Here is a 27066-nt window from a genome sequence, read left to right as displayed (position 1 = left end):
ATGGCCTTTCTGAAAAGAAGGCAGTGCCCATCCAGGGCAGATCTGCATGTTAAGGTGCATCTCAGGCAGCTTGACAAAAAAACCTTCTGGTACATGCGATGGTAGGACAGATGTTCAGTGCTGAATTCTTGTAATAAAAACAAGCTTCAAATGATTAAGCTGAAATTAAAAAAATAGTGTTTCTGTGGAGAAAGCAATGTAAGAGAGCAAGCAGAATGCAAAATTACACAAAGACAGAACAAAATACATTCATAGGGGAAGAGAAAAGGCAGCAACAAGAATTTAGTTCTGTCTTAATTTCAGAAGTGTACTTCCTACACTAGACTAACATTATCCAAGCCATCTCAATGTCAAATGCATGAAAAAAACCTTCTCTAGTAAATTAAAGAATTTACCGTTAATATTTAACTATTCTTCCCACATCTCATAACATCATCCAATTTAATACTTCTCCAGTTAAAAAATAAAACTTTTAGGCTGAAAATGTTTATTCCAAATTAAATAGTTTTATTAGTATGTGCATTCCACTATTAGATACATTAATTACAGAAACATTCTGTGTGATTTTTCAGGATCATATCTTTATTTTGACATCCTTTCCTGGTTAGGAAAATTTCAGTGTAGGCTTATGTTGATGCATATTTTCTTCTTTAAGGATAAGAGGCGTCAACATCAGCCTACAACCAAATTAAATTAAGGACATTATCAAAGTATAATAATCTTAGAAAAAAAATAAGTTACAGAAACAATTTGAAACTAATTTTAATGTTGTTGGGGTTTTATTTTTGTAGCTGTCAACATTCAAAAGATGAGATGAAGGATAAGAAATGAAAGGGTGTGACTAAAATTTAGAAGTTTAATTCTATCTTCTTTCTGAATAATGAAGTCTCAAATCAGTAGAAAAACTACTTTAACCTCAGGTGTAAAATTCTTTTAAACTGTAATGATTTATGTCCATCACTGCTTAAGCTAATTAGTAATGCTATCTTCTGACAAATTTTATTTTAAACTTTCAACAACAACAAAAGCCCAATGAAAAGTATTAGTTGGTGGTTGGAAACAAGGATTATAACTCCATTATATTAACTCAGTTTTGGCATTATACACATTTTGTTAGGTAGACTGTTAAACACCAGTAATTACATCCACAGCTACAGTAGAGATACACTGTCACCTGAGGAGGAATTTAAAATGACAGAAAATACTCATTTAACTTACGGGTTTGTAAGAGTATAACTGGATCCCAGAATTTGGCTTCCACATTAGTGATATGAAAGGAGAGCATTTGCAATTATTTAAGAAGATTTAGTTGCACAATTTTTAACTAATTTGAGACAGCAATGTGGTCTAATACTCCCATAATAAAAATTATGTTAGTATGAAATAATGCAGATACAGTCACTGACGTTATTATTATCCAAGTTGTGTGATGCATTTATCAATGATGAAAAAGTTTTAGACATGTACTTCTGGAAATGTTAAAAATGGCAATAATAATTACAGTTCTATCATGTTAATGCTTTTACTAAAACAGCCACTTTCTATGTGTTGAATTGAGATGAAAAGGAAAAACAACTGAACTTCAACACTACAAAGCTATTAAGGATCCCTCACCTTAGAGCAGGCTTTTTCAGTTTGCATGCATTGAGAAGATTCACAGACCTGCTTAATCCAGATTGAGAGGTGCGTAAACAAAGCAGAATAAAAAGTGAATGCAACGATCAAATGTGGAAACAAGACATTTACAAGACTTACATTAAAAGACAAAATTGCATGCTTTCAAGATATGAAGTCACGTGCAAGAGTAAACAACAAAGTGCTTATTCACTCAGTTAGATGTTTGATCATTTCAAATCATACATTTAAGAACACCAATGTATCTTTGAATGACAAAATCTCAGCAGTGCCCGATAGACTGATCATTTGTAAAGCGACTCAAAAATAAAATTAAAAATAAAAAATAAAAATCAAAGAGGCTATCTTAAGGAACACGACAGATGATCCAGCTAAAAGACAAAGACTATTAAAAAAGCAACAACAAAGACAAGAAAATAAATCCTCATATATACATACATATACCACTGCATAGCATGAATGTTTCAGGCAGTTGCATTACTGAATTGTGGTGAACAAATCTGGCCAAAATTAAAAAGATATATACCTTATTACTAAAATTACTTGGGAAAATATAAAAGCTTTTTAATAAAAGAAATTAAAAACCAGCACACAATGCTCTTAAGACTGAAACTGATGGCATTAATATTTCGTCTAGCACTCATTCTGACCCTCATTTAAATCAATTAGAATGAACTCAGGAATAACATATGACTTTAATTTCATTACGCCTCTGAGCAAAATGTGCTAATAACTTTAATTGTTAGAGATATTGTGAAGTGGTGTAATAGTTTTGCCACTGAAGTTCAATGGAGAGGGATTTCTTTTTTAATTTATATTCTAAATATTTTAAACCATTTTCTTTGAGAGATGAGTGTTACACAGAGCATTTAATTGAAGGTTTGATTCAGAGTTTGTGTGTGTGCCAGTTACAAACCCTCGCTGCCCCCCAACATTAATTCCAGGCGACTGAACAATTTCCTAGGGGCCATGTGTTTAGAGTTTAGAAGAACAGGAATTTATCATATTAAAGTATTTTATTCTCCCTGCAAACAAAGCTCTTTATGTTTTCTTTGTTCCTGCTTCTTCCTTTTGATCTCCATTGTCAGAGTTTTGTGCCATTGTAATACTTTGCAATCTGCTGGAAGAGAAAGAATGACTGATTGTCTCCTTTTGAAAGGCAAAGTATGTGCAAGCCTGCAGCCTGCACCAGCATCCCTACTGGGAAAGGTACTGTCTGCATTCTCCTCTCTTACTCTTTTTTTCCCCCTCAACTCTTGGAAACAAAGCTATTCTAGATGAGTCACAAAACCTTAGATTTTAATAAAGAACACAAAATACCACTACTACACACTGGCCAAATTCCAAAGACAAATTTAGTGTTAAGCAGCAAACTTCAAGCCACATTAAATGCCAAAAAAAAAGTGCAGGGGGAAGGGAAAGTTCTACTCACAATACACTAATCTTATTCGGAATGAAAATTTCAAATAATTATTCTAAGCACAAAGTTTAGAATAAAACTATGGCAGCATTCAAAAAGCTGTTACTCAAAATAGCTCATACACTTCTAAATAACAGAATTAGTAAATATTTTAAAATTCAAATCAAATCTTCTGATGGAAAGTTTCTTGTGAAGATGACATGGAAACACTTTTCAAAGCCAGGCAATTCTTGATTGTCCATCTGTCTCAGGTGTTCAGCCCATCTCAGAATCACTCCAGCTCTCTGTTAGCTGGCTGGCACTCAGAGCTGTGTTCACATGATCCCCAGAGCCTGAGTGCAGCAGCTCCTCTTGGTGCTTCACCACAATTTCTGGTCCCAGTATCACCAACATCACCAAGCTTTCTATCTTGCACTCTATTACCACCATTTACTTTTATAATCCAGTTGATCCATGTTTTGGATTTGTGCTTTTGTTTTATTCAACGTATTTCAGTCCTTCCTTAACCTGGACAATTGGGTATTAACTGTGAGATCTCAATGCTGAAGCAGGGTTTGGTGCCCTCAATTCTAATTGAGCCCAGAGTCAGTTGAGGTTATTCAATGCTTTGCAAGATCTGGATCTAATTATCACATTAGGCCCTATAAGAACCTACTGATATCCAGAGATACATGTTTTACATAAGGAAAAGCAATATGCACAGAGGTTAAATGATTTGCATAAGGTCACTGAGAGAATATATGACAGAACTCAAATAAAAGCCTGCTAGTTCCACCCTTTCAGCCTCAAGCATTTTTTATTACCTCCAATTTTATATTCCTGCCAGAAGAAGTCATTTCCATTTCAAATATTAAATGGGAAATCAGAAAATGCAGTGAACTCTGAACCACATCTCCTTGGTAATCCAGCAAGGCAGATAAGCCATATACCAACCTGTGGGTTCAAATGAGTTAACCAACACATTTAATACAGCTATTGTATGAAATGAGATTGTGTCTGCAGACATACCAGTAAATACTTCTATCTCTAAGCAGGAGAATGTATGGATGTACACTTAGTCCCCAAGCAGACTATTTGCATATATTTACATAAATAATGCACAACAAACTGTTTCAAGGGACAGACTGATGTCATTTCAATTGGACATCACACAGTCTCAACCCAAACAGTGCCAAGTATAGGAGAAGAGAGGAATCAGAAAATACTTGATTGTAAGCTCTCTTTTCATAAGGCAGTAAAACATTTGGCAAGGACTCAATTCACCTGCACTTTCTCTTGTATATATGCTCACAGGTAATAAAAAAATAGAAGATCCTATTATTTACTATTTGCTAGAAGATATTTTTCAGTCTCAACAGCAGATCAAAAGTTTAGAAGATGACTCTGCAAAAAATGTGTTTCCCCTTTCTACTGTTGCTTTTAACTTTCATTTTTCAAACTCCACCTTTTCAATTGTGCACCTGTGTTGTATGGGAAAACTATTAAAAGCATTCACATAAAAATTAAGTTAAAAGACATCTACAAACACAATACTATTTACAGCTGCTGTGTCACATGACCATATTTTGGACTAGACAATACCTAGACTACAAATTAGCCACAGTTCTGGAAGCAGTTCATAAGAAAAGAGCACTGCCTAGCAGAAATCAGAGCTAAAAAAAATCTCAAATTTCCCACCATCTGTAAACTGTGCAACACTGAGAGAAGCTTCCAACACAAATAAACAAGTCCTACCCCTTGAAAAAGGAAGCTCTTTGATTTTGCTGATGTATTTCCATTACTGTTTTATGCATAAACACATGCATTTCCTGAAGGTAAAAGGGTCCAGTATAAATACAAAGTGTGACTGAATTCATCTTCAGGTTGCATAATGAATTATTCTACTTGACTGTATACAAGAAAGATATCTGGAGCACTTACTGTATCATCTTTTAATACTGAATATGTGGAATACCACTTACTATAAAACCCTGAAATCCAACCAGTAATTTCAAGGTTCTCTTTTAAACGATTACAGAATAATTTACCAAAAAAATGTTTTGTACAGTAATTAATCAATGAGGTTCTTACCACTCCACTTTATTCCTCTTGAAGTACATTTATAGGCAAGGCACAGAAATATGCTTTAATATAGTTTAATAAAGGTAGCAATAAAGAACATTTTAATGTCAAAGACACCAATACAGAATTTGAAAGGAGCAATAATTATACAGCACCTGAATTTACAGCTGCTTTTTTCAGGACATGAAACAATCCTGCCCTCCTAAGCACTCTTAATAAGTGCTCACCTATTTCAGCAAAACTGTCCATATATTTTTTTTCTTTTTCAAAACTGAATACACATTTTCATGCTGCATATTTAAAGCACCTTCAGCCTAACTTCTTCAGCAATGTGAAGGGACAAAGCATAATAAAAGGACACTAAATACTTGGCCTGTGGAAGAATTTCTCACACAGGAATCAAGGCAGTCTAAAAATACTCCCTAATGATGCTCTCTAAGGACTTTCTCACTGGCATTCTGGGTATCCAGGCTGCACGTGGCTCAGGTGGAAGGGGTACAGGCTGCCACTTGTCTACAGGGATCCTGAGCTAGGATAATGCCTACAAGGCAGTACCAGATGAAACACCTGAACTACATAAAGGCCTCCATGAATAGAGAAAGCACGAGCATGATCCTGAGCTGCACTTCACCCACTCTACTCTGGGGCAGAAAGTCTTATGCTGAGACCCAGAGACAGAGCACAGACTCAGGAATCACACCCTCTGTACACAGGTGAAATCTCCCAATTCTCATATGTTTTATAACTACTTGTTGAAATTTAATTAGGAAGAATGAAATTATGATAATTATTAAGAAAAAATAATTTGTGAAGAACAAATGTGCTTTACAATTCAGCATGTACTAAATAGTATTCCTTTAAACACTAATATATCTCCTTTTCTAAAAGGAAAGTCTTTCACCCATTTTCAAACTTCTACAAATGTAATAATGAAACACTTTGGACCGTATTTGATTTCCTTCTCTTCTGTTAAGGGCTGATTCAGACCAGCCTGCCAAAGCCTACAGCTGCAGCAAGCTCCAGCTCATGGGAGCTGACAGGAGTTCATTTTTGTGACATAAACAAATATGGTATTTTCCAATTTTAATTGTGCACAATGTAACTTCCCTCTACTCTACAATAACAGAACCTGGAGTTTCTTGACAATCAGTCTCTTTCAACACAGTAACAAAAACTGGCATATCCTTAGCCACCATCTCCCCTTTGAGGAAAAATTCTTTTTAAGAGAGAGACCTCAGATCTTAGCAGGCTAATGCTCCCATCTCTACAACTTAGCCTCCCTCAGAGCTGACAGCATCACCACTACAAGAAGATGAGACACACAAAAGAAATGTACAAAAAATCCCCCAACCTAAACCCCAAACCCCACACTATTATCTTTTACACAGCAGATTAGCACCACAATAGCTGCCACACAAAACTTGAACTTGCTTCACCCAATCCATTCCATTCCTTATAACCTAGATGTATAAAACATTTAGTATATTTAAAAACAGCTACACACAAAGCAAATTGGGACAGAGCAGTAATTTTTAAAAGGGCTTAATACATGCTAATGATAAGATATCTAAAGATGGATGCTTCCATTTGCATAAATATGTGCTAGGCATAGAATTTTCCTCCTCCCTGAGATGCTGTAACCCTGTGCATGCAGTTTATATGATAATTTTGTTAGTGAGAGAAAACCACCAAAGATAACGCACTGATTTGCAATGGTAACACTGTTTCTCTGCACAAGATACATTTTTACTAGCTACTCAAAGAATTCTTGCACCACTTTTCACATCATGTTGGGCAACAGCACAGTAGAAATGCTTTATTCTCTCTATGCTAAATTCTTAAAAGCAAGAAATGTACACAAATCAGTAAGACCAAGCATTGTGCATTCTTTCAATAGTCATGGCAATAACCTTAATTGTAATTAGAATGAATAAATTAAAAGCCTCTTAGAATGAAATCCATCTCCTTTTCTTTCCAAACTAAATATTTAGTCTGCTGCTTTGCAAGTAAGAAAACCCACATATCTAGCAGGTTAGAACAGGAGCTATACCATGTTGTCAATTCCATGGTTCTAAGGTTTCTCATAAATGCCTACCTTTTTGCTGCTGGTGTTACAGTCTCCTTTCTGCTTCCTGATGGAGAAGGTAAAGAGCCACTTGGTTTCTTTGGTAATACAGTTCCATTGTTAACTGTAGTCCTTAAAGGCAGGGTTTGTACCAGTGGTCTTGCTGTAAAACAAGTGTAAGATGAAATCATTGCCTTCATTTTCCTTTCTATGTTTTGTCTTCAGCAAACAACACTAGAATATTTTACATTTTCCATGTAGTGTGCCATTTTTCTGTCACTATGGCCAAATTCAGCATAAATGAGGGTTTTAACATTGAGGAATTAAAAAAAAATTATTATTATTCATAATAATAATAGTCCTATCAAGTAAAAACTCTGTCTGAGGTTAAGGAGCTTAGTGGCAAGCACAAAAGTAGTTGCTATACTCAAAACCAATCCTGCTCTGTCAAAAGAGCATCAGTCTCTTGCCCACCTGGACAGCTTCCAGAGGAGTGCTAAAAATGAAGGCAAGTTGTCATCTCAGAAACTCCTGCTCTTCATCCCTCAGTCTTCTTGGAGTTTTTACACAAGCAAATTATCTATTAAGAAATTTCTACTTCCCCCAAAAAGTCTTTTTTCAAAGAATGTGGGCTTATGTTTGACAGAAATTATTTGTACCCTTTATTCAGAAAAAGCTACTGAAATCAGCAGAAGAGTGAAGGTAATAAGCTGGTATTATCTACCTACATTCTTCTGATCAAATGTTGGCTCAAAAAAAAGATCTGTGTGTCATAGCTGTAATTAACATTAGAATGACAGAAAAGTCCAATTCAAGTAGTTAGAAGTTAGTTGCAAAAACAGTGTTTAAAACTGCAAGCAATGAGTACCAACACAAATACTACTGTGGATCATAGCCTTGAAACACAGACACAAACATGACTAGTGCTCTCTCTACAGCAGTGAAAAAGCTTGAATCACTTGAAATTTGACAGGACTTTGTATTACAAGCCATTGTAAAGATGCCAAAAGCCTCTGGGTTCAGAGAAACACCGCCTGAGAGAAGGCAGCAGTAACAAGTCACTTTAGGAACATAAAATTTCATTGAACTTGGAGAGGATGGCAGGGAGAATACCTATGAAATGCTCTTCAAAAAAGATTGCCAAGGATAAGAGAAATAAAAGGCTAAACTGAAACAGTACCAATTGTATAGAATTATAGGTCATATGTAACAACATCTTATTGTAGCACTGACAGCAAGCATTTATTGACTTGTTCACCCTAAGTTTTCATGTACTGATCAAAAAGATAGATGTGAAAAACTGTGCCTTCAGAAGATTGTCAGTGCATATGGTCTACTAGAGAATGCAACTTGCAAGACAAATGTTGTCTTGGAACTTTGTTAGAATACTTACAAGTCATGTATTTGTCATTTATTTGTTCAGAGGAGAGAAATTTAGAAAACAACCTATAAGGGAAATACTGAAGGAATGAGGCTTATTTGGCTTAGAAGAGTGAAGTATGACAGGAAAGAAAGTCAACAAAGGAAAAAAAAAGAAAATTTTCTCTATGCTCACTCAGGGTGCCTTCCAGCCCTGCCTTCCATGATCTGTTTTAACTGACTAATGCTTTCTTTAGAGCTTATACAAAACATCTGAAGTTTACTTGGCTTCCCAAGCCTCTATTTTTTATTAATGGATTCAGACATAATTCTATTTACTTCTCCTTTATTATTTTTTGTATATTAAATTCTTTTTACAGTTTTGTGCTGGAAGCTCTGCTGCTTGTTTCCTAATTGCTGCACTGCTGCAATTAATCCATATGTATAAAACTGGTTCTGTTGCATTCTACAGAATCACAGGTAGCTACACTTGAGAAGTTGTGGACCTGTCCCCTTGCAAGCTTTCTGTAGCTCACAAGACTTTAATGAACTTTGAGAAGACAAATTAGAACAGCAATAAAAGTTTAAAAAATAAATTATTAAAATATTTTCCTTATTTGTAGTTATTTTAAAAGAATGTCTACTAAAGAGCAGCTGGAGTGAACTAGCCGGAATCTGTTTACTCTCCTAACCCTATGAAATTGAAATTAGCAGCAGCCAGGAATAAACCTGCAACCTCTAACAGAAGTTTTGCTTCAGATCCAGCACCAATCCACAACCCACACTTCTGGAAATAGAGATTTAAAAGGTCAGCTAGTGAAGAAAGCAACACCATGAAACTCTTGCACAAGATAGAGAAAAACTGTGCATTATTCAATAAATCCACTGTTTACTCAGGAGCTGTTTAGTTTTACTTACAACAGCTAGTTCACACCATTGGTAACTGGCATCACAGTCACACAATCCCAAACTTGTCATTGCTGTTAGAAGTCAGTAACACACCATTACTGCTTTGTCAGTAATGTTTATTTTTGAAGTTCTGGTGCTTCAAGGTCTTACCTGTGGTAGCAGGACTGACAAGTTTATCAGCCTCAGCAGCAGCTTTTTTAATCATACTCTGATCTATGGATTAATAGGGCTGTTAAGTTTACAAACAAACCAATAATTGCAAAAGGAAAGAACAACAAACACAAGTAAAACAAAGGCAGGAAGCCATACTGAAACTCCACCAAGTAGTAGAATTAAATAAGGAAAGGGAAAAAAACCCCAAACAACTAAACAAAAACTCAAAACACCATTAGGGAAGGAGCTCCAAACATGGACAAGATAAGCCACTCCCTTTCCAAGATGTATGCTGCTTTTAAGCTGCTTAGCTCAAGAACACAAAGACTGAAAACAAGCTCAAGATTTTTCCATTATAGATTTGAAAGTCTGAAACCTGAAATCTTTAAATTAATTTCAAATCTGAAGTACTCAGAAAAAATGAAGGCATTTGTCCCATGAAGATTCTTGTTCCAGACTTTATACAGTACTGGGGTGATCCTGTTTTTCCAAAGGCACAGACCTCCCCCAACACACACACACTTAATCCTGATCCACTTCATCTACAGATCAAATGACAACAGCAGCATGCAGTATGCTTCAAGCCCCAGTTTGCATGGACACAATTTCTGTGACATTCTGTGGGATCAAATTCCACTTTTTAAAATTTCAAATGTGGAATTAGTGATTAAACAATATAGGGAGAATAAACACAGATTCCACGCAGCCCAAGGGGTAGGAGAAGCCACCACTCCAGCTCCTCCCATGTTTAACAAAGCCCCTCTCCTAAGAGTATCCATCAGAAGCCTTCATAATGCTATTCCAAACTAAAATTAGTCTTATGCTAAGTAATTTCATGCAGTTTTTTATAAAGTAGTTGTGCCTATTAAAGAATAATAGGTAATTATGTGAAATAGATCATATTTGACAAAACAGCTGGAAAAAAACCCCAAGTATTCTGAATACTTCAGATTCTCTTTCATGTTTGTAATTCATCTTTAATAAGGTTGACCATACACTAAATGATATAGCTGATGTACAGCAAAGTGAAAGTTCTTTACATAAACAGTCACAGTACTGATCTTCTCCAGAAATTAGGTGAGTTTTGTTGGCAAATACCAGGACTTATTCTGGTAATTTGCAATGGAAGAGCAATTGACATCTGTAGTCCTCCATTTACATTACTACAGTAAAAGTTCTAACACTGTAATTTCACACACACATTAAGAACCAGGCATGCAATATATACATTAAAAAAACCTCCAAACCACACATACACAAAAATCCCACAAACAAATAAACAAATAAACAAATCCCTATAAAACCAGCCATAAAAGACAGGGGGATAGGACAGCAGCTTTTCTTCAATGAACATTGAACTATGGCTCTAATGGTCTGCCATGACCAAGAAAATTTCTCCTGATTTAGAGTTGAACTCTGCTCACAGAATCCATGAAAATCTGGTTTGTATTTTGCTAAGTAAAGCCAGCAGGCATGAAGAACAGATTTGGTTACAACTCAGTAATAATTACTAGACCTTATTTCCTCCATGCATCAGATAATATCTATTTTACAGGCAACATGAAGCCACTTAATCCCTTGTAAAACCAGATTTGATGGAACATTTTAACACAGTAGAGGCTATCTTTAGTAACATTTAACTTATCTGATATTTTAATTTTTTTCTCAATAAAAGAAAGACAAAATAAGAAGATTACAACAGAAAGAGAAGAGAACACGACGACAAGATCTCAGATACTTAGTGCCTATTCCATCTGACAGCTAACATGAGACACAACCAACTCATTATTTGGCTCTGTAATTCTGTTCCTTTCAGCTTTCCTCATCTCCTGACACAAAACTTTGTAATGAACAGGACATCTCAGTTCAGCAAATTAAGTAGTTCCTACCAAGTTTGTTAAATCAGTGACTAGAACTAAATATTTGTTGCAAGGTCACAAATATATAACAGAGATTAAAGGAAGTCCTAACTTTAAAGTGAGAAAATTATGAATCCATAAACATGTAGCATAATTCTCATGTAAAGTAAGGTTTTAATTAATATTAATATGTATCAGGATCCCCAAAAAACCAACTTCCTAAGTTAGACAGCAGAGAGCCTGTGAAGTCAGTAGTTTCTTTTCACATCTAGGCTGCCACCACTCTTACTCCTAAGACCCAAAATACCTTGTGTGTTTCTCTAAGCTGCACACAGGCAGCCTCACACACTCCAGTAAACCACGTTGCTTGGGTTCTACTAAACCTTTACCCCTATGAAGTGCTCAGGTCCAGCTTTTCTGAATTGTGCACAGAAAAGCCATTCCTGCAGAGCAGGAGCCACAGGAGAACACACTGTGGCACGTGGGCACAGCACAGAATTCTGCCAAGCAGTGACATCTGTCACGCCTTGTACTCACTGGCTCTGGCTCTGCTGCTCTGGAACATGGTCAGGTAACAAGCACAGCTCTGCCTTTCTTTTGTAGCTGAGCAGCTGGTGTTGTACCATCTCCTCAGTCATGTCAACTCTGTGCTAGCTTAGAGCTCTGTCATATGTCTGCATGATCCACAGACACTGAAGACATTCTAAATTAAATTTTAATTACATTTTACTTAAGTTTAATTCATTTTTTAGGATAATAAACCTCCAACCTATTAGGAGTTTCACCCACAGAAGACAATGTCTTCCCTAAAGAGTTTATAAAATACCTTGATCAGAAGTAAGGAAGTGGTAGCAATGGTTAAATGTAGATTGTGGATTAAGCATTAAAAAAATGCAAATGCTTTGCTGGTTCATGTAAACTGTAGAAGGCTCACAGATTTAACCATCTGATTTCTATGTGTTCTTTTTACCAGGCTGAATTTCAAATGTATTTTATTCAGAGTTTGATTTGTTGAATTTGAATATTTCAAGATCTAATGAACAACCTATTTTAATACATATGAAACACTCATTGAACTGCACTATCTATTGTACATCTGTCTGAAATGCAAACCTTTGGTAGGTCCTTTCTTGTTCTGCATGGCCTGCTGCTCCTCCGTGATATTCAAGCGTCGGACCACATCAGCAAGGGCAGATTTGAGCAGCTGGATGTCATCTTCCTGCATCTGCACACGCTGCTCCAGAGAGGCAATGCGATCTGTGACCTCCATGCTGCTCGCAGCAGAGGCACTGTCATCTAAACAAAGCAGCAGGAAAAAAAATAGCATTATCAATAAAGGATAGACGTCCAGAAACACCCTATCCAACTGGCTGCAGGTAAAAACAAGGCTTTTCTCACACCTTATGACTTCTTGAGGAAGAAAGAAAGTTTTTGAGTAACCAAAAGGAAGAGATGGAAATAAAAATAAATAAATAAAAGACACATACTCAAGTAAGATGTTATGATGAGGTTGGCTTCAGGGCCAGTTGTTAATTGGGTTCCACTACCAATTATGTGCATGTCAGAACTGCAGTGATCAATCATCACCCTTCACTGTTGTGCTCAACACAACATTGTGACACTGCTGGCCATTCACATAGAGAGCTACACATTTTCTGACATGCTACACACCCCTCCAGAGCTTTCTGTCTCATATAGGTCATAGAGACACTTTACAAATACAAAAGTAACAGATAGGCTTACACTTTTCCAAGCTACCATACACAGGCTGAAGAACCTTTTTTATTGACCCAATCTGCTAACCCCTAGTTTATACCAGCAGCTTTGAGAACAATCCCTCTAACTGAAATAAAACCCCAAATAATTTCAGAATTACTCAGTAACTATACTCTAAGCCTGCAAATTATTAAAAGGGTCATTACTTTGATACAATTCACTCATTATTTAGAAGTAACCCATAGAAGCTTCAAGACTGCAAATCCATGATGAGGACTACACGTTCTTTCCACTCAAAACTAGTAATAAGAATATTTTTCCTAAATGAGCACTTTTGTTCCTATCACATAGAAACACTGTCTCTTTTTACAATATTAAGTTAGGAGAAATAAAAAGAAAGCAACATCAAAGACATCAAAGTCAGTATCAAATAGGGAAATAATGTGTAGTTTTTCAAGAGAATTGCGAAGTTTTATTTAAAAAGTTTTTGAAACCTAAACCAAAAGTTAGGTACTAACTTACTGGATGATCTTAAGTAAAGCTACTATCTGCAAGCATTATTGACTTCTCCTCCATTCCCAATGCAAGCCTGTAGCCTTTATTTCTTCTGTTAAAGCAGAGCTCTCTTTGTAAAAGTGGTACTTGTTTTCATTTCTTGTGTTCTTAATTCTCCTCTGTTCCAAACCAGAGTTTTCCACTTCTTTTGTAAAAGGGCACAATGTGAAAGTTAAATGGTTTGTGTAAAATAATAACTCCTCTTGAATTTTAAAACAAAGTTAAGTGTTTAAAAAAGGAAAACAACTGTTTCTGAGTACATCTAAAAGCATATCCAAAAATGCTAATGCATACAAACTTTTAATCATAAGCATCTAGGAAAAAATGACATTAATTTTTTTTAAAAAATCTATTCATCCCCAAACCACTCCAATACAGATTGGTTTTGAAATCTGTTCATCAGATCAATTTTGGCTTCCTCATCTCTCACATCCCCAATAGCTATCTGTGGTTATCAAAAGCTGAATTAGAAACAACTCAGAAACAATGTAACAATATTGACAGTCCATAAATAGCTACAGACTATTATAGTTTATAATGCTTGTTAATTCTGTTATACGATTTTCAGACCTTATTTAAAATATCACCATTAGGATATTATTAAGGTGAATATAGTAGCAATGTAAGTATCTTGTTCTGAATGAACTAAATCAGAACTCAAATTCCTAAAAAATGTTAAAAAACTTTCCCCATGACAAAACTTTCCAAACTTTGGCCTAATCAGACTTCTGCTCAGCACAGGACTCTGTCCTGTAGCTATTACAGGTAATTAGTCCCCAAACTCAGATTAGCAGCTATGCTGGCAGCAGTAAGAGCTGCCTGCAGAACTTAACCTTTCCTCTGCAAACAAAAGCCCCACGCTGCTCTAATGACTTTACACTTTAACTCAGCTGGAAATAACATGGATTAGCATACTGGACAATAGGCAACCAAATCAAAAGCTTGATTTAACCAATACAAGCCAAATCCAAACTTCAGCCATTCTGCCAAATTCAGTATCATCAGGAATAGTTTTCCTCTGAATTCAGTCAACAAGAAATAGCCAAATCCCAAAACCAGGGCAGTAAAGAAAACCCAGGGGAAAATCAGTTGGTGTTGAAATTATCTACCCTTGCTACAAAAGAAAACATCCTCATTGAAGTATCCATTTCACTAATTTTTAAGTGTGTAGAAACAGTAATTTTTTTCCCAGACATTAATCTTCAAGTGGTAAATCAGTGGCACTGGTTTATTTACAGTCCTGTTAGAAATCACTCCCCCTAATAACTATCAAGATGTACAGTTCTCTCTCTTCTTCCCCCTTCCCCCATCTGTCACTGTGACGCTTCCCCTCCCACCCTCACTGACCAACAGGCCCCAGCAAACCCTTTCTTGGACACAACATCTGTATCTTCCACTATCATCATTCTTGTAGGGTCCTGGCAACATAACCCTCATCCTTGCTGTAATCTACAGCTTGTTTGGTTTTTATGGTGGTTACTTCGCTGGGTGCAGTTCCCTTCCAAGGATGAAGAAAAAAATAAAATTTTAACAGCTTTCAGTAAGATTGCAGCTGGAGACAAGAGTGCTTATAGTCCAGTACCATTTCACTTTACCTCCTCTTTGCATGCATGTACAAGTAAGCTAGAAAACAGGCACAGAATACAACAAAACTACATTTTATGAAGAATGCAAAGTTCAATTATAAAATAAGCAGAACCTGTTTGTTATGCAAGTTGAGGGTGGAATGTTTTTGCCATTGAGATCATTACATCCCAGTATGTTGAGCAATAAAGTTGCACCTTCAACACAGCCAAATAAGTGAAATGGTACAGTATCAGAAGAGAAAAAAAACCAATTAATGCTACTAACTAACAATACAACCATGAAAATGTCCCTGCAGATGTCACCTACTCTGTCCACACAAGCAAGAGTGGTATTGTTAGCCTAATTTGTGACCTGCCTCGGCACTGTATCATTCATCCTCACAGCAAAGGACATTTGCAAGGCATATTTTAGTACACATTTGTAATGAAATTTGGAAAGGCATATGAAGGAGACTGCAAATCCAGACAAATTGCCTTCAAGTATTAGATCTCCTTATCAGTCACTACCACCCCTTTCCCATGGATGGGCAGAACAGACATCACACCCCCTACATGGACAGCATCAATAGCACAACATAATTAATCATTACCTTTTTTCATTAATGGGGAGAAAAAGGACTTTACAGTGAAATTTATGCAACATGTTTTTACAAACCTGAAAACCTGAGTCACTTTCTACAATGTTCATTTCTTTTCAGCAATTTTAAGGCAAGTCTAAATCATTGTGTCAAACATGTGAATCATAGAATGGTTTTGGTGAGGAGGAACCTTAAAGATTTCTGCCCACCTGAAATGGGCAGGGAATTAATCTATATCTCATGAGATAAATGCCACCTACAATGTCCAAAATTAGATAAAACAATGAGGTATCAATTCAGATGCCTCATTTCTCATTGCAATAGGCATTTGTGGTAAAACTTGGAAAAAAGAGTAATTTATCATTTTTGCTTTGCTGAGATTCTGCAAGTTTCAAAGGGAAGGCAGCAAAAAAGGGGAATGTACTGTATGCCTCTCTAAATTGTCCAACCAGATAATCCATGATCTCATAGATTGGAAAGATTTCTTATGGCAAACTAAAAGACAATACTGAGTCAAATGATTAATCTGCTTCCAGAGTGTATTCCAGTTTTACAGCAATTTAGTACTTGAGCTTAGCCAAATGTGAAGAAATAGCTGAAGCAAAGCCAACAACAGGATGTGTATGCTGTTCACAAAAGTGATTTCACTACTATTTCATTGTATGTAAGCTAAAGCTAAATTACATACTTACACCATTAGTTAGAAGGAAGTCTATTAGACGCATACTGTTTTCTATAGAAAAACCTAAACCTTCTGAAAAACCTAAATCTTACCTGTATGCTAATGTGTATGAAATAATTAAAATAGGACTTGGCATTCTCCCACTTTATTAAACATATTCCACCTTTGCATTATGCAGACATTAATTCTGAGGCTATCTTGTCCAGCTCAGACCACAGCAGTTGGCCAGGCAGTGGAAATATTAGGCACTGATTCTCAAAAGACTGGCAAACAAATTTGAGCTTACTCAAACTACATGGCATATTTGGAGCACCAATTAACAAGATAAAACTGTACATGAAGTACTTCCAAAACTGATTGCAACTGTGATTGCTAGACACTTTCTTTATAATACATTTTAAAAGTGGCATCTCTAAGTCTTTGCAGAGTTGTCCTTGTGTTTAGACACTCTGCAGGACGTCAGGAAAGAGAATGCAAGTCTTCTGAGGACAGCAAATGCCAGCAGTGGTCTTTGGCAAAAACTAAAGATAACCCACATGATGGAAAACATGGCAAGGGATGGCAGTGGAAAGGCAGCATCACCCAAACACAGAGCAGCTCTTCTTCTAGCATAAAGACATAGATTGTGCCAGCAAGCCTGAATTGAGCTCAACTGGCAGGAATACTTTCTGTCACTGAGAGATTTCATTAAGTGTATCACATTCTGTACTTGTCCTGAAATCAGTTGGTACAAGTATTTACATTCCTTGGAAATAACTATGAACTTCAGGGCCACAACTACAGCCTTATGAAAATGTACATTGACAGAAAGGAATTCTCCACCCTCAGCATGCAGCTAACTATAGCAGAACATAGTAGCTGCTGAGAAAGACATGCCATCAAAGGAGAAAGTTAAAAACAGTAGTTATGAAAAAATAAGCAAACAAACAAAAAAAGCACAATCCTGCAGATTAGGAGATCCATAGCCTGAATTTGACTCAGTATACTAGCAAGCAATTAAGAACACTGAAGATCCTACACTTCCAGAAACATCTTTCCACCCATGAAGGCCCATGGCTTTTGCACTCCACTAACTGCAAAGCTGTCAGATGTGGCACATGTCACTCAGCATGTCACATGGCAAGTTCCCCTTCTCCTGCTCACATCACCACTGAGATCTCATGCAAGTAACTGAGATACTTCAGCAACTTCCTTCAAGCATCCTGGGAGTAACAGCACCACTAATTTTCAAATGACCTCTCTGCTTCGCCTCTCCTGATACCATATGTTTAGCTTGACACTCTAAGAGAGCAGAAAAACATCTCTCTGTGGCAGCCTCTCCTATACCTTCCAAATCCTGCCCTCCCTATTTAGTTCATTTCATGCATCTTTGAGTCTGGGTCACAGAAGTCAGGCAGACAAGCTATTGGATAGAAACAGTTGTTCTGAGTTGAAAGCAACAGAGAGGAAAAAAAAAAAAACCAACTGGGAAGAGAGACAATCATCCAACTTTTCTCAGAATAAACACAAGCAATTCACTGTAGCGCAGAAACAGGGGAATGCAGCCACAACATTGCTGCCAGGCTTTGAAGCAAGATTGGAAAGTACAAAGTATTCTTCTTGTATCAGTTTCTGTGGCATAATGTCAGTGGTCATTCGCAGGCCAGAGCCTCTGTGCAAGGGAACAATGGGAAAATAAACCAGCAGGTTTAGTTTCCTTTGACAACACCACGCCAGGCTCCTTTGTTTAAAAGATTAATGTCAACAGTATTTCACAGACTAAATATCTTTCCTCTGCTCACTTTTCTAATGCAAAACACTGTACCATACCTGAAACACAGCAGCAGCCCTCCGGGCTTGTCTCCTGGGGACAATGACAACACATATGGGCAACAGCTTATCATAAAGTCTGGTACATGCTAGACTGGTCTGCCAGATTAGAGCTTTCCACTGTGAGAAGTAAGTGGATTTAGAGCCCAAAATAATGTTATCCTATTTAATCTTGTTACTTTGTGTGGTAACAAGGGGGAAAAAACAGGCAGAATCTTTTAACTACAGGTAAAACTGTAAACATTGTTGCATTATGTGAAGTTTTGGAAATCAAAACTTGTTGCCAGCTGAAAGTCTAATCCTCTAACTGCATTTTGCTATAAATGTATATATAATAGGATAAAAGTATAAGCATCATATATCCTTTTTGAGATGGAAAATTTGATGATGAGGAACAAGAAATCATATCTAATATTTAAACCAAATAGCTACAGGATCAATGCCATGCCTACCTGTAAGCTTATGTATGTATACACACATACCATTTTTGAACAGGTAGGACAACTTTTCAATTCATTCTTTATTGTAATGCATGTTCTTAAGATAAGAGTGATTAGCAATGTAAGGAGATGCCCTAGTTGGGTACAATCAGGTACATCTCACATTAAGTAATCTGAACAGCCCAGATTAGTTTTTCCATGTCCTCACAGGATATGTGTGTGTAGGAGGAAATGGGAAGAAAACTCAGTCTCACACATTTGCCTAATGCCCTACTCTGGATGTGCTGGGAACTACAGTAGCAGTAAAGCATCATCTTATCAGAATAGATCGCTTCTAAACCATTTTTATTAATAAAAAAGATAATTTTGTCAACTAATATGGACTACAGATGGTTATATTTTTGAACAGTATTTTCCCTCCTCTAATACAGCTAGCTATTGCAGCCCAGTACTTATAAAATCTTATTAGTGTATTTCCCAACACTCACTGAGGAATAACTTGTCCTTTTACAGTTTCACCACTAGAAACTTAAAGATAGGGAATACAATTTCCTAAAATTAGAGGCAGAATTTGAAAGGATAAATCCATAATAGCAATCATCACTCAGGGCCTCACAGCTGGGAGCACTGCATTCATTAACGAAATGGGAGAGAAAAAATGATCTAACAGAACATTTTCAGAAAGCTCCTCGTGGCTAATTAGTTAGGAATCACTGCAGCAAAATTATAAGCATGTGCCCTTGACCTGCCTGTAGCTATCAAGCTATAGCCAGCAGCTTACTATTTTTCCCAAGCAGATGGTAAATGAGTTTCTACTTGGAAATCAACCAGTTAAAAATTATCCTCCCCAATAGCACTTTAGAAGAAGATGGAAGAATTTTTTGACACACCAATAAATTAGAGGAATTTTACTCAGAAGAGGTCTATCAACATAAATGCTTTAACTGTTCAGAGCTACTGTGTTGGCTCTGTTGAACACAGAAGTCAATAGAAAATGTTTTAACCAATTATGATTCCTCCACATTATGCTGGGATCAGCCCACACCATTGAAAAAAACCCTTAAATGCCAGCAATGCAAGCAGAAACCAGGAGGGTAAAGATGATATTCCATAGCATGATATGAATGCAAGGATAGAAGTGTGAAAAGTAAGGGACTCCATGGTACCTGCCTGGAGTTAAGAAACTGAAGATGCAGCCTAACAAGAACTTGCTAATGAAGGAAGCAGTAGGGTAATTAAGGTATTAGGGCAGAATAGCTGGGCTGTGTTTTACCATCATATATCCTCAGTGCTGAGACCTGTATCAAGAGACCTGCCTCAATCTTATATTCTCAGTGCTGAGACCTGTATCAAGACCTTGAAACAAGAGAAGAGACATAGATTGTGGAACATGGGAGAACATCTCCAATGACTCCCCGTCTCCATGTCACAGCTATGGCTCAATGTCCAAGTCATCCAACAACAGGTAGGATGGAATGAATGCAAATTCACCACATGATGTAAAAAAATTTGAGTTTTTGTTTAGCACTACTAGACAAAAAGAACCAATTCAGAAGAGATTTGCTTCTCCTAAACATACTTTAAACCACATGCAAATAGACATCACACATCAGTTCACAAAAACTTTCTCCTTGAAACTTTATAGTGTTTAATTCAATACCTTTTCACTGCTGTAAAAAACTGGATGTCTCCATTTCATTCTTCAATTATGCCATATGCATAAAAGCAGAAATATTTACTTTTACTTGCAGTGAGGAGAGATTCCAAAGGCAAGAAAACTGACTTAAAACACCTTTTAAAAGATACTGATGTTAGTCTGTGGTAATGCATTACAAGGCAAATTTTTTTCCTTCTTTTTTGTGTATTTAAGTTATTTTACAAAAGAAAAGTTGATTCACAGTCTCAATAAACCCTAAGATACATCAGCCAGTAGCTGATCTGCAGTTAAATGCAGCCTTTATGTTACATTAGAGACAGGACCATTTAATCATTTCGGACACTACTTAGGTCAGCATACATTTTTTCATTTTCCTAATTTCCATATTCAATATTGAAATGACAACTGATCCTCAAATTTACTTGGACCACTAGCTTTTTCCTTATATTTTTTTATAATTTACAGTTTAATGAAAATTATAATCTTACACATCTATGTTTATTTAAAAACAAATTGAAAACACTATTAAACTTTAGAAATACATAAGCAATTAAACACTTTTCCACTTAAGAAATTAGAAATTTACTAAACTGAGACTGCATCAACAGCAAGTAATCCATAATTATCAATTTGAAATAGTTTATGTTTTATCTTATTTCATAAGTGTATCCTCTGAGAAATAAGAATTGGAAAATCTCAGCCTCTAATCAATGGCATTTATTTGTAAAATAAATACCACTCCCATTCTACATTTACATTTCTTAAAGGCTAATCAGCTTTATTTATTGTTTTCTGTAGAATCAAACTATACAAACAATACAAAGAGAATAAAACATTCCTCCTGCACCTGCAGAAGGGGCCATTAATGTCTAAAGCAGATTTATCACTTTCACAGACTCTGACTACTTGCTCTCAGCGAATGGCTTTACTTTCAGCAGTGGTCTGACTTTTCTTTAGAACTCTGTACCTCATAAATATTTTAGTTTCTGAAATTAATGCAGTGTTAGGCTTCATTACAGGTTGTCACAAAGACAAATCACAATCTAAATATTTAAAGGAAAAAATATTTCAAATTTAGAAAACTATTAAAAGTCGTCTTTTAAAACCTGTCTTGTTCAGTACTGTCTCTAACAGGAATATAGAATTTTTTTTCTACAATGGGCAGGTAATCTAGTGCACGTGAGAAGTACTTGAATTAACTAGTGATAGCCTTGCTTGGATGGCAGAGGTAAAAAAGCATCCAGAATGTCCAAAACTGATTGAAATTTTACCCACACTGTCCATCCTCATCTTCAGTTAGGATTAAATCTTCCTTTCATATAACTCTGGCAAATATAGTACAATATAATAACATAATTATTAGTAATAAACTTTCTTACTGTAAACTCCTCCTATTACATATTCCCACTCTTCAGCAAAAGAATCTTTGCTGACATAAATGCAGAAAGAACAAACTGCCCTTGCCAAGGACTCAAACACAGCCAGAGATACCACACTTGATATAATATTTGATGTCCTGGCATTAACCAGGAAGATGACGGCATTAAGGCTATTTAGGAGAAGGAAGAAAAAAACAGACCCTTTATTTGCTATTCTTAAATAAAAAATGAATTCAGGTTATTTCAGGAAACAGAGAAACACATATAATCTGAAAATGCATTTGGTTAAAAATGCGACTCCTCTAATTTCCATTAGAGACAATTCCATTAGAAGACAATTTCCATTCTTTTTATTTATAATTGGGTTCCCTAGCGTGAGATCATATTCTTATTTCACCACAAAAGGGTGCACAGCATTGTCACAAATGTCACCCAGCTGCAATGCCATTCCCAGCACACTGTGAAGTGTGGTCCTACCACCCTGTGAGAATGAACGAGTTGTATTCTAAGGCTTGCCCCATCCTCTGCAGCACTTGGCAATGCCACAGCATGCACGTTGCCTATTTTTGAAAGAAATTCAGGCTTTCATGGAGGAGGAGACAGAGACAAACTATTTTATATCTTTCATATTGAGTGAAAAAAGTTTAGAAATACACTTTGATCAATGAATGCAATACTGTCTCTCCCCAGAGCTACGGAGAGCCCTCAGTAAAAGTGACAGAGTCAGCAGATGTCTGGTCTGCCCTTGGCTGGGAACAAGCCCCAGGCCAAGGTCCAAGCTGAGCCTGGCTCATGACTGTTCCTCTCCTTCAAGGACTTTGTGGGACTGATTTCCTTCTGGCGGCAGTCAGTACTTCTCCCGTAAGAGTTTTCACTCCAGAGATTAGATGGATGACGGCTGTGCAAAGCAAATCCTTTCCCAAAAGCCATCTCCTAATAGCACTGTGCTGAAGGACTAGTGTGAACAAACCCTGCAGAAAGCCTGGCTGATAAGGCTCTTGTAGCCCTGTGATTATGGGAATCTGAGCTTCAGCCTTCATGATAAGGTGGAGCCTATCAGCAAAGACAAACCTTTAAGGCTAATACAGTCATTCAGTTTTAGGGCAAGAGTTCTCTTATGCTTTCTTAGCTCTGGATGTGGGTGGAACTCACATAAGTCAGACTTCTGTATGCAAGAGTACAGACACAAGTTAGGTCAAGTGCAGCCACTTGAACTAAATGAATTTAGTATTTTAAAGGCACTGTTTAACAATACAATCTTTATTTACAATTCAAGAAGGAACATTTTTTAAAGTGGTCCTGCACATAGATTCGTGGTCTACAAGTATGTAAAGATTATTGTAGTGATAAGATTTGCCCAAAACAACATTCAGGTACAGTAAACTTCCCCAACACAGCACAGAGCAGTGATTTCCATGGGCAGTAAACTGAGCACCACATTGAACTTGAAAATCACTAGATTTACAAGAGATGGAAAAAAGTTGAAACTGGTTGGAAAACATTTCTCCCAAGTCCACTGAAGAGATAGTTCAGAAAACAATATCTGCTCACAGCACATAATTTTTTACGTCAGCCAGGAGATGTCTTTTTCAAAATATCCTTCATTTTAGCACCAGACAGTCAAGATTAAAGCCTAGTACAGTACAGCTTCTTCACAAAAATACTTAGTTACATAAAAGCAACAAACTTAATACGTAAGTTCATGCTAAGATACATAGATCTCCATGGGAGAGAAGTGATCAGTGACCTGAGTCAGTGACTCAACTCCTCACTCTCATTGGCCTTATTTGTAACAGTTTCCAAGTGTTGATTCTTCACCAAAAGCAAAAGTGTTCAGTATTTGCAAAGCCAAAAGGTGAAAAGAAAGGAAAAATGATCCAGTTGATCAGGAATCCTGTTACACTGAAGCCAACAAGCAACTTCTCTAGCAGTGAGTGCCACGAAGACAAAGGGGTCACACAGTCAAGTAAATCTACCCACAGCTCTCTTTTTCTTCCTTTTAGATGGGAACAAGACAGCTTTGTAGGCCCAAGTAAAAATAACCAACGAAACAAGACCCAAAGCAAAGAAACAAACTAGTTGCTTCTCAAAAGATCCACACTAAAGTAAACTTAAACCCAAACAGTTAACTGAAAACTACATTTTGAGAAGTCATTCACAGAGTGTGATAGTTCCTGCTTCCCTAATCATTAAAAAAAAGAAAAATATTTTTTCCTAATGTATTGCAAAGTAGTTCAATACTCTACTAGCTCCCCTTGCATGGAAAAGAGGCTTTTGAACTGGACATCAAGTTTGCTGGTTTCATATTTACTGCATTTCAAAATCACATTAAATATGCTTATCAGATTTATCTGATGCCAGGAAAGTCTGTCTTCTGAAAGGAATGAGGCCTAATTCCTACAAAATTATAAGGAATGATTAAGTAATTAAAAAATCTTATAAAACATGAATAAAACAGTTTTAAGCTTCATTATTCAGCCTTAGTTCATACATTTTCTTACTCCCCAGAGGTTAAAAGGAAAGCTTAATAATTTTTCCAGAATTGCTAGAACTTTCTATCTGTTTGCCATTTCATCCACAAAACAACCAACAACAAGGAGAGTGCATTAGCATTCATAGATCTGTACCAGATGATTTAAAAAACCCCATTTTGTTTCATGGACAATTGCTTACAGAAGAAAAAGGCAAGTCCCAAAAATTTCAAAGCATTTCCTCACAAACTCTGCAGGAAGCTACCCTCTCATGGAGCAGGTTCTGGAGTCTTCTTCTCTTCAGCCTGCCCAGTGGCTGGTGAGGCACCAGAACAGAGTGCCCAGAGAAGCTCCAGATGCCCCATTATTAGAAATTTTCAAGGTCAGGCTGGATGGGACTTTGAGAAATCTGATCTAATGGAAGGTGTCCCTAAAATCACCAGTAAAATGTACCCAGCCCTAGCCCTGCAGCTCTCAGTGAGGGCTGTCCTGTGGGGATAAAGACTACCCAATCAGGCATGGCAAAGGCTGGAGGACATTCAGCTGTGCTGCTGAGACCTGTACACAAAGCCTGATCAGCATCAGTGCTGTGAGAGATTACAGCACACTCAGCAGAAACATCTGCTATTTGGCAGCTCCCATCTGATTTCTGAAGGACTTGGAGGCTGGCAAACAGGACAGAGCAGCAGTGGGGTGGCAAAAAGGTCCCCTCAACAGAGCTGAATCCTCCAGAACTCATCCTGACCTTCCCTCAGGAAATCAAAATGGTACTAAAAATTTGCAAAGAAAATAATATCTAAAAACTGCCAGCACAGACCAGGCCCTCTCAATGCCTCTTGACTGCCCACAGACATGTTCCTGCACACAGGCAGCTGTTGCTGCTCCCTCCTTCATGGAAGAGATTGCCCCATACCTCAAGTCAGCACATGCAGGGACACCTTCACATCTGAGCTGCACTCAGGAGTCGTGGTCCCAGGGCACAGGGTGAGCGACCACCACCAGCAGGTACTGGAGAGAGCTGGCAGCACTGCCAGGCTGGGAGCTCAGGGGCCTTCAGCAGGTGGGAGTGGGTCTCTGTTTGTTGTGGGAAAGAGCTGGGATCCACTGTGCAGGTGGAAAGTACAGAATCAGGCTCCCAGATGGCACAGGGCACAGAACATGGACACAGTCCAGTGCAAGCAGCCAGAAACATGGCAATAGGAGTGGGGCAGTTGCCTGAACCCAATTCTGCTGCCACCAGTACATTTGGCCTTCTGATGACACCCTGCCGAATTAAGCTGAAGATCCCCAAATCCCACAGGAATACTAAATGCCATGTATTGTCTTCTGCCTTATGTGTATCTCCCCATATACAACTTTCCTGTGGACTAATCACAAAATTCATACAGTATAGGTAGGTCAAGGCCCTGCTTTGTCTTCACTTCTTCTTCCCATTCCTCCTTCTCAATGCAAATTACAAAAATCACCCTCTCCTTTAGCTTTTTTCCTGCATCCTTGACACGTTGTAAAGGCAGTAAGGAGAATGTTCAGAACATACAGTGCAAGAAAAAAGCTTATTATTCCTGAAAGTTAAATTGAAAGTGAATAAATAAGACACTTGGTAAGCCAATGCACACAGTTCTAAGATTATATCCAGAATATGCTGTATTAAGAACTTCTTAATAAGGCAAAGAGTTATTCAGAAAAAGAGTGCCAGTAGCTTTCCACAGCTTCCCTTGAATTATTTCAAATGGATACAATCCATTTTCACTTGAAAATCTCTGCTTTATACAACTGTTCAGAGGGCTTCATCTTCAGCACAACATTGCTTAAAGAGAAATGGATACAAACCTGCATATCATTCATATCTAATGCCTTGCCAACCCACACCTTCTTTTTACTATCTAATTATCATGTGCAAGCCTGTCAAAAGTGTCAAAAGCTTTTTTTTTTAAGCTGCTACTTTTATCATGTGAAAGATGTCATCACTTTAACAACACTCATTTGTTTCCCAAGGTTTGTGCCTCCAAAAGGTCAGAAGAATTCCCTGGACCTCACTGCACTCTGCACCAGTCACCTTGGGAGGAGCCTTGAGGGACTGAGTTTATTTGACTGCTTCCCATTTCTACTCCCACAGCTGTGGAAGTGGGAATTCTGCTCATACAGATTGCACAATATGATAACTGACATTTAGTATGCAGTGTTCAAGCACAGCTTGCTAAAGGACAGGTAACATGGACTTGTAAGAACAACATGTCAATTTTTCCCCGTCATAACTGGAAAAGAAAAGGGAAGATTTCACAACTGTGCAAGTTGCTGACTTGTCAGCAGAGTTACAGAATTGCTGTTTGTAGCACAAAGTGACTTTAAATTTTTATATAGGTCTATCTATTCATGCAGCAGAAGAAAAGGTACTCCAATAAACTGCATGTAAAACCAGATAATTCACACTTCTTAAAACAAATTTTCTACGAAAAACTCTTACTACTACATTTACAGTAAACATAAAGCTTCCACAGTGCACATTCTTTGCAGCACAGAAGAACACAGGCAGCTTGTTAAACTGAGCAATGCCTGCATGATACCAATTGTTTTAAAATCACTGTATGGATTTTAGCCACCATTAAATCTAGTAAACCTAGTTTATACAAACCAGTGCAGTGTCAGAAGTGCTCTGTGCCAGGAACAGCTGGAAACACCCAAACAGAAAGAGTTTCACCATGCCATAATCAAGATGTTTGAAATAGCTTTTT

At 37.2% G+C, this 27066-nt stretch overlaps 1 protein-coding gene across 5 annotated transcripts in view; it reads right to left on the bottom strand.

Annotated features, from left to right (window-relative positions):
• Positions 1-27066, bottom strand: part of EML1 (EMAP like 1) — a 122501-nt gene that overhangs the window by 40120 nt on the left and 55315 nt on the right. For all 5 annotated transcript variants that reach the window (XM_054275035.1, XM_054275038.1, XM_054275034.1 and 2 more), the window contains exons 2-3: positions 12575-12757; positions 7212-7344 (exon numbers count right to left, since the gene is read on the bottom strand). In XM_054275035.1, coding sequence (XP_054131010.1) covers positions 7212-7344; positions 12575-12757 — 316 coding nt within the window. The remainder of the gene's footprint in view (positions 1-7211; positions 7345-12574; positions 12758-27066) is intronic.

This window comes from Melozone crissalis, unplaced genomic scaffold (genome assembly GCF_028551555.1).
Source record: "Melozone crissalis strain CALT ecotype California unplaced genomic scaffold, PUWL_Pcris_2 ptg000018l_1, whole genome shotgun sequence".
In the NCBI taxonomy this organism is placed as follows: Eukaryota; Metazoa; Chordata; class Aves; order Passeriformes; family Passerellidae; genus Melozone; species Melozone crissalis.
The sequence above is the reverse complement of the archived record's forward strand: the minus strand, read 5'-3'. Positions and strand labels throughout refer to the sequence as shown.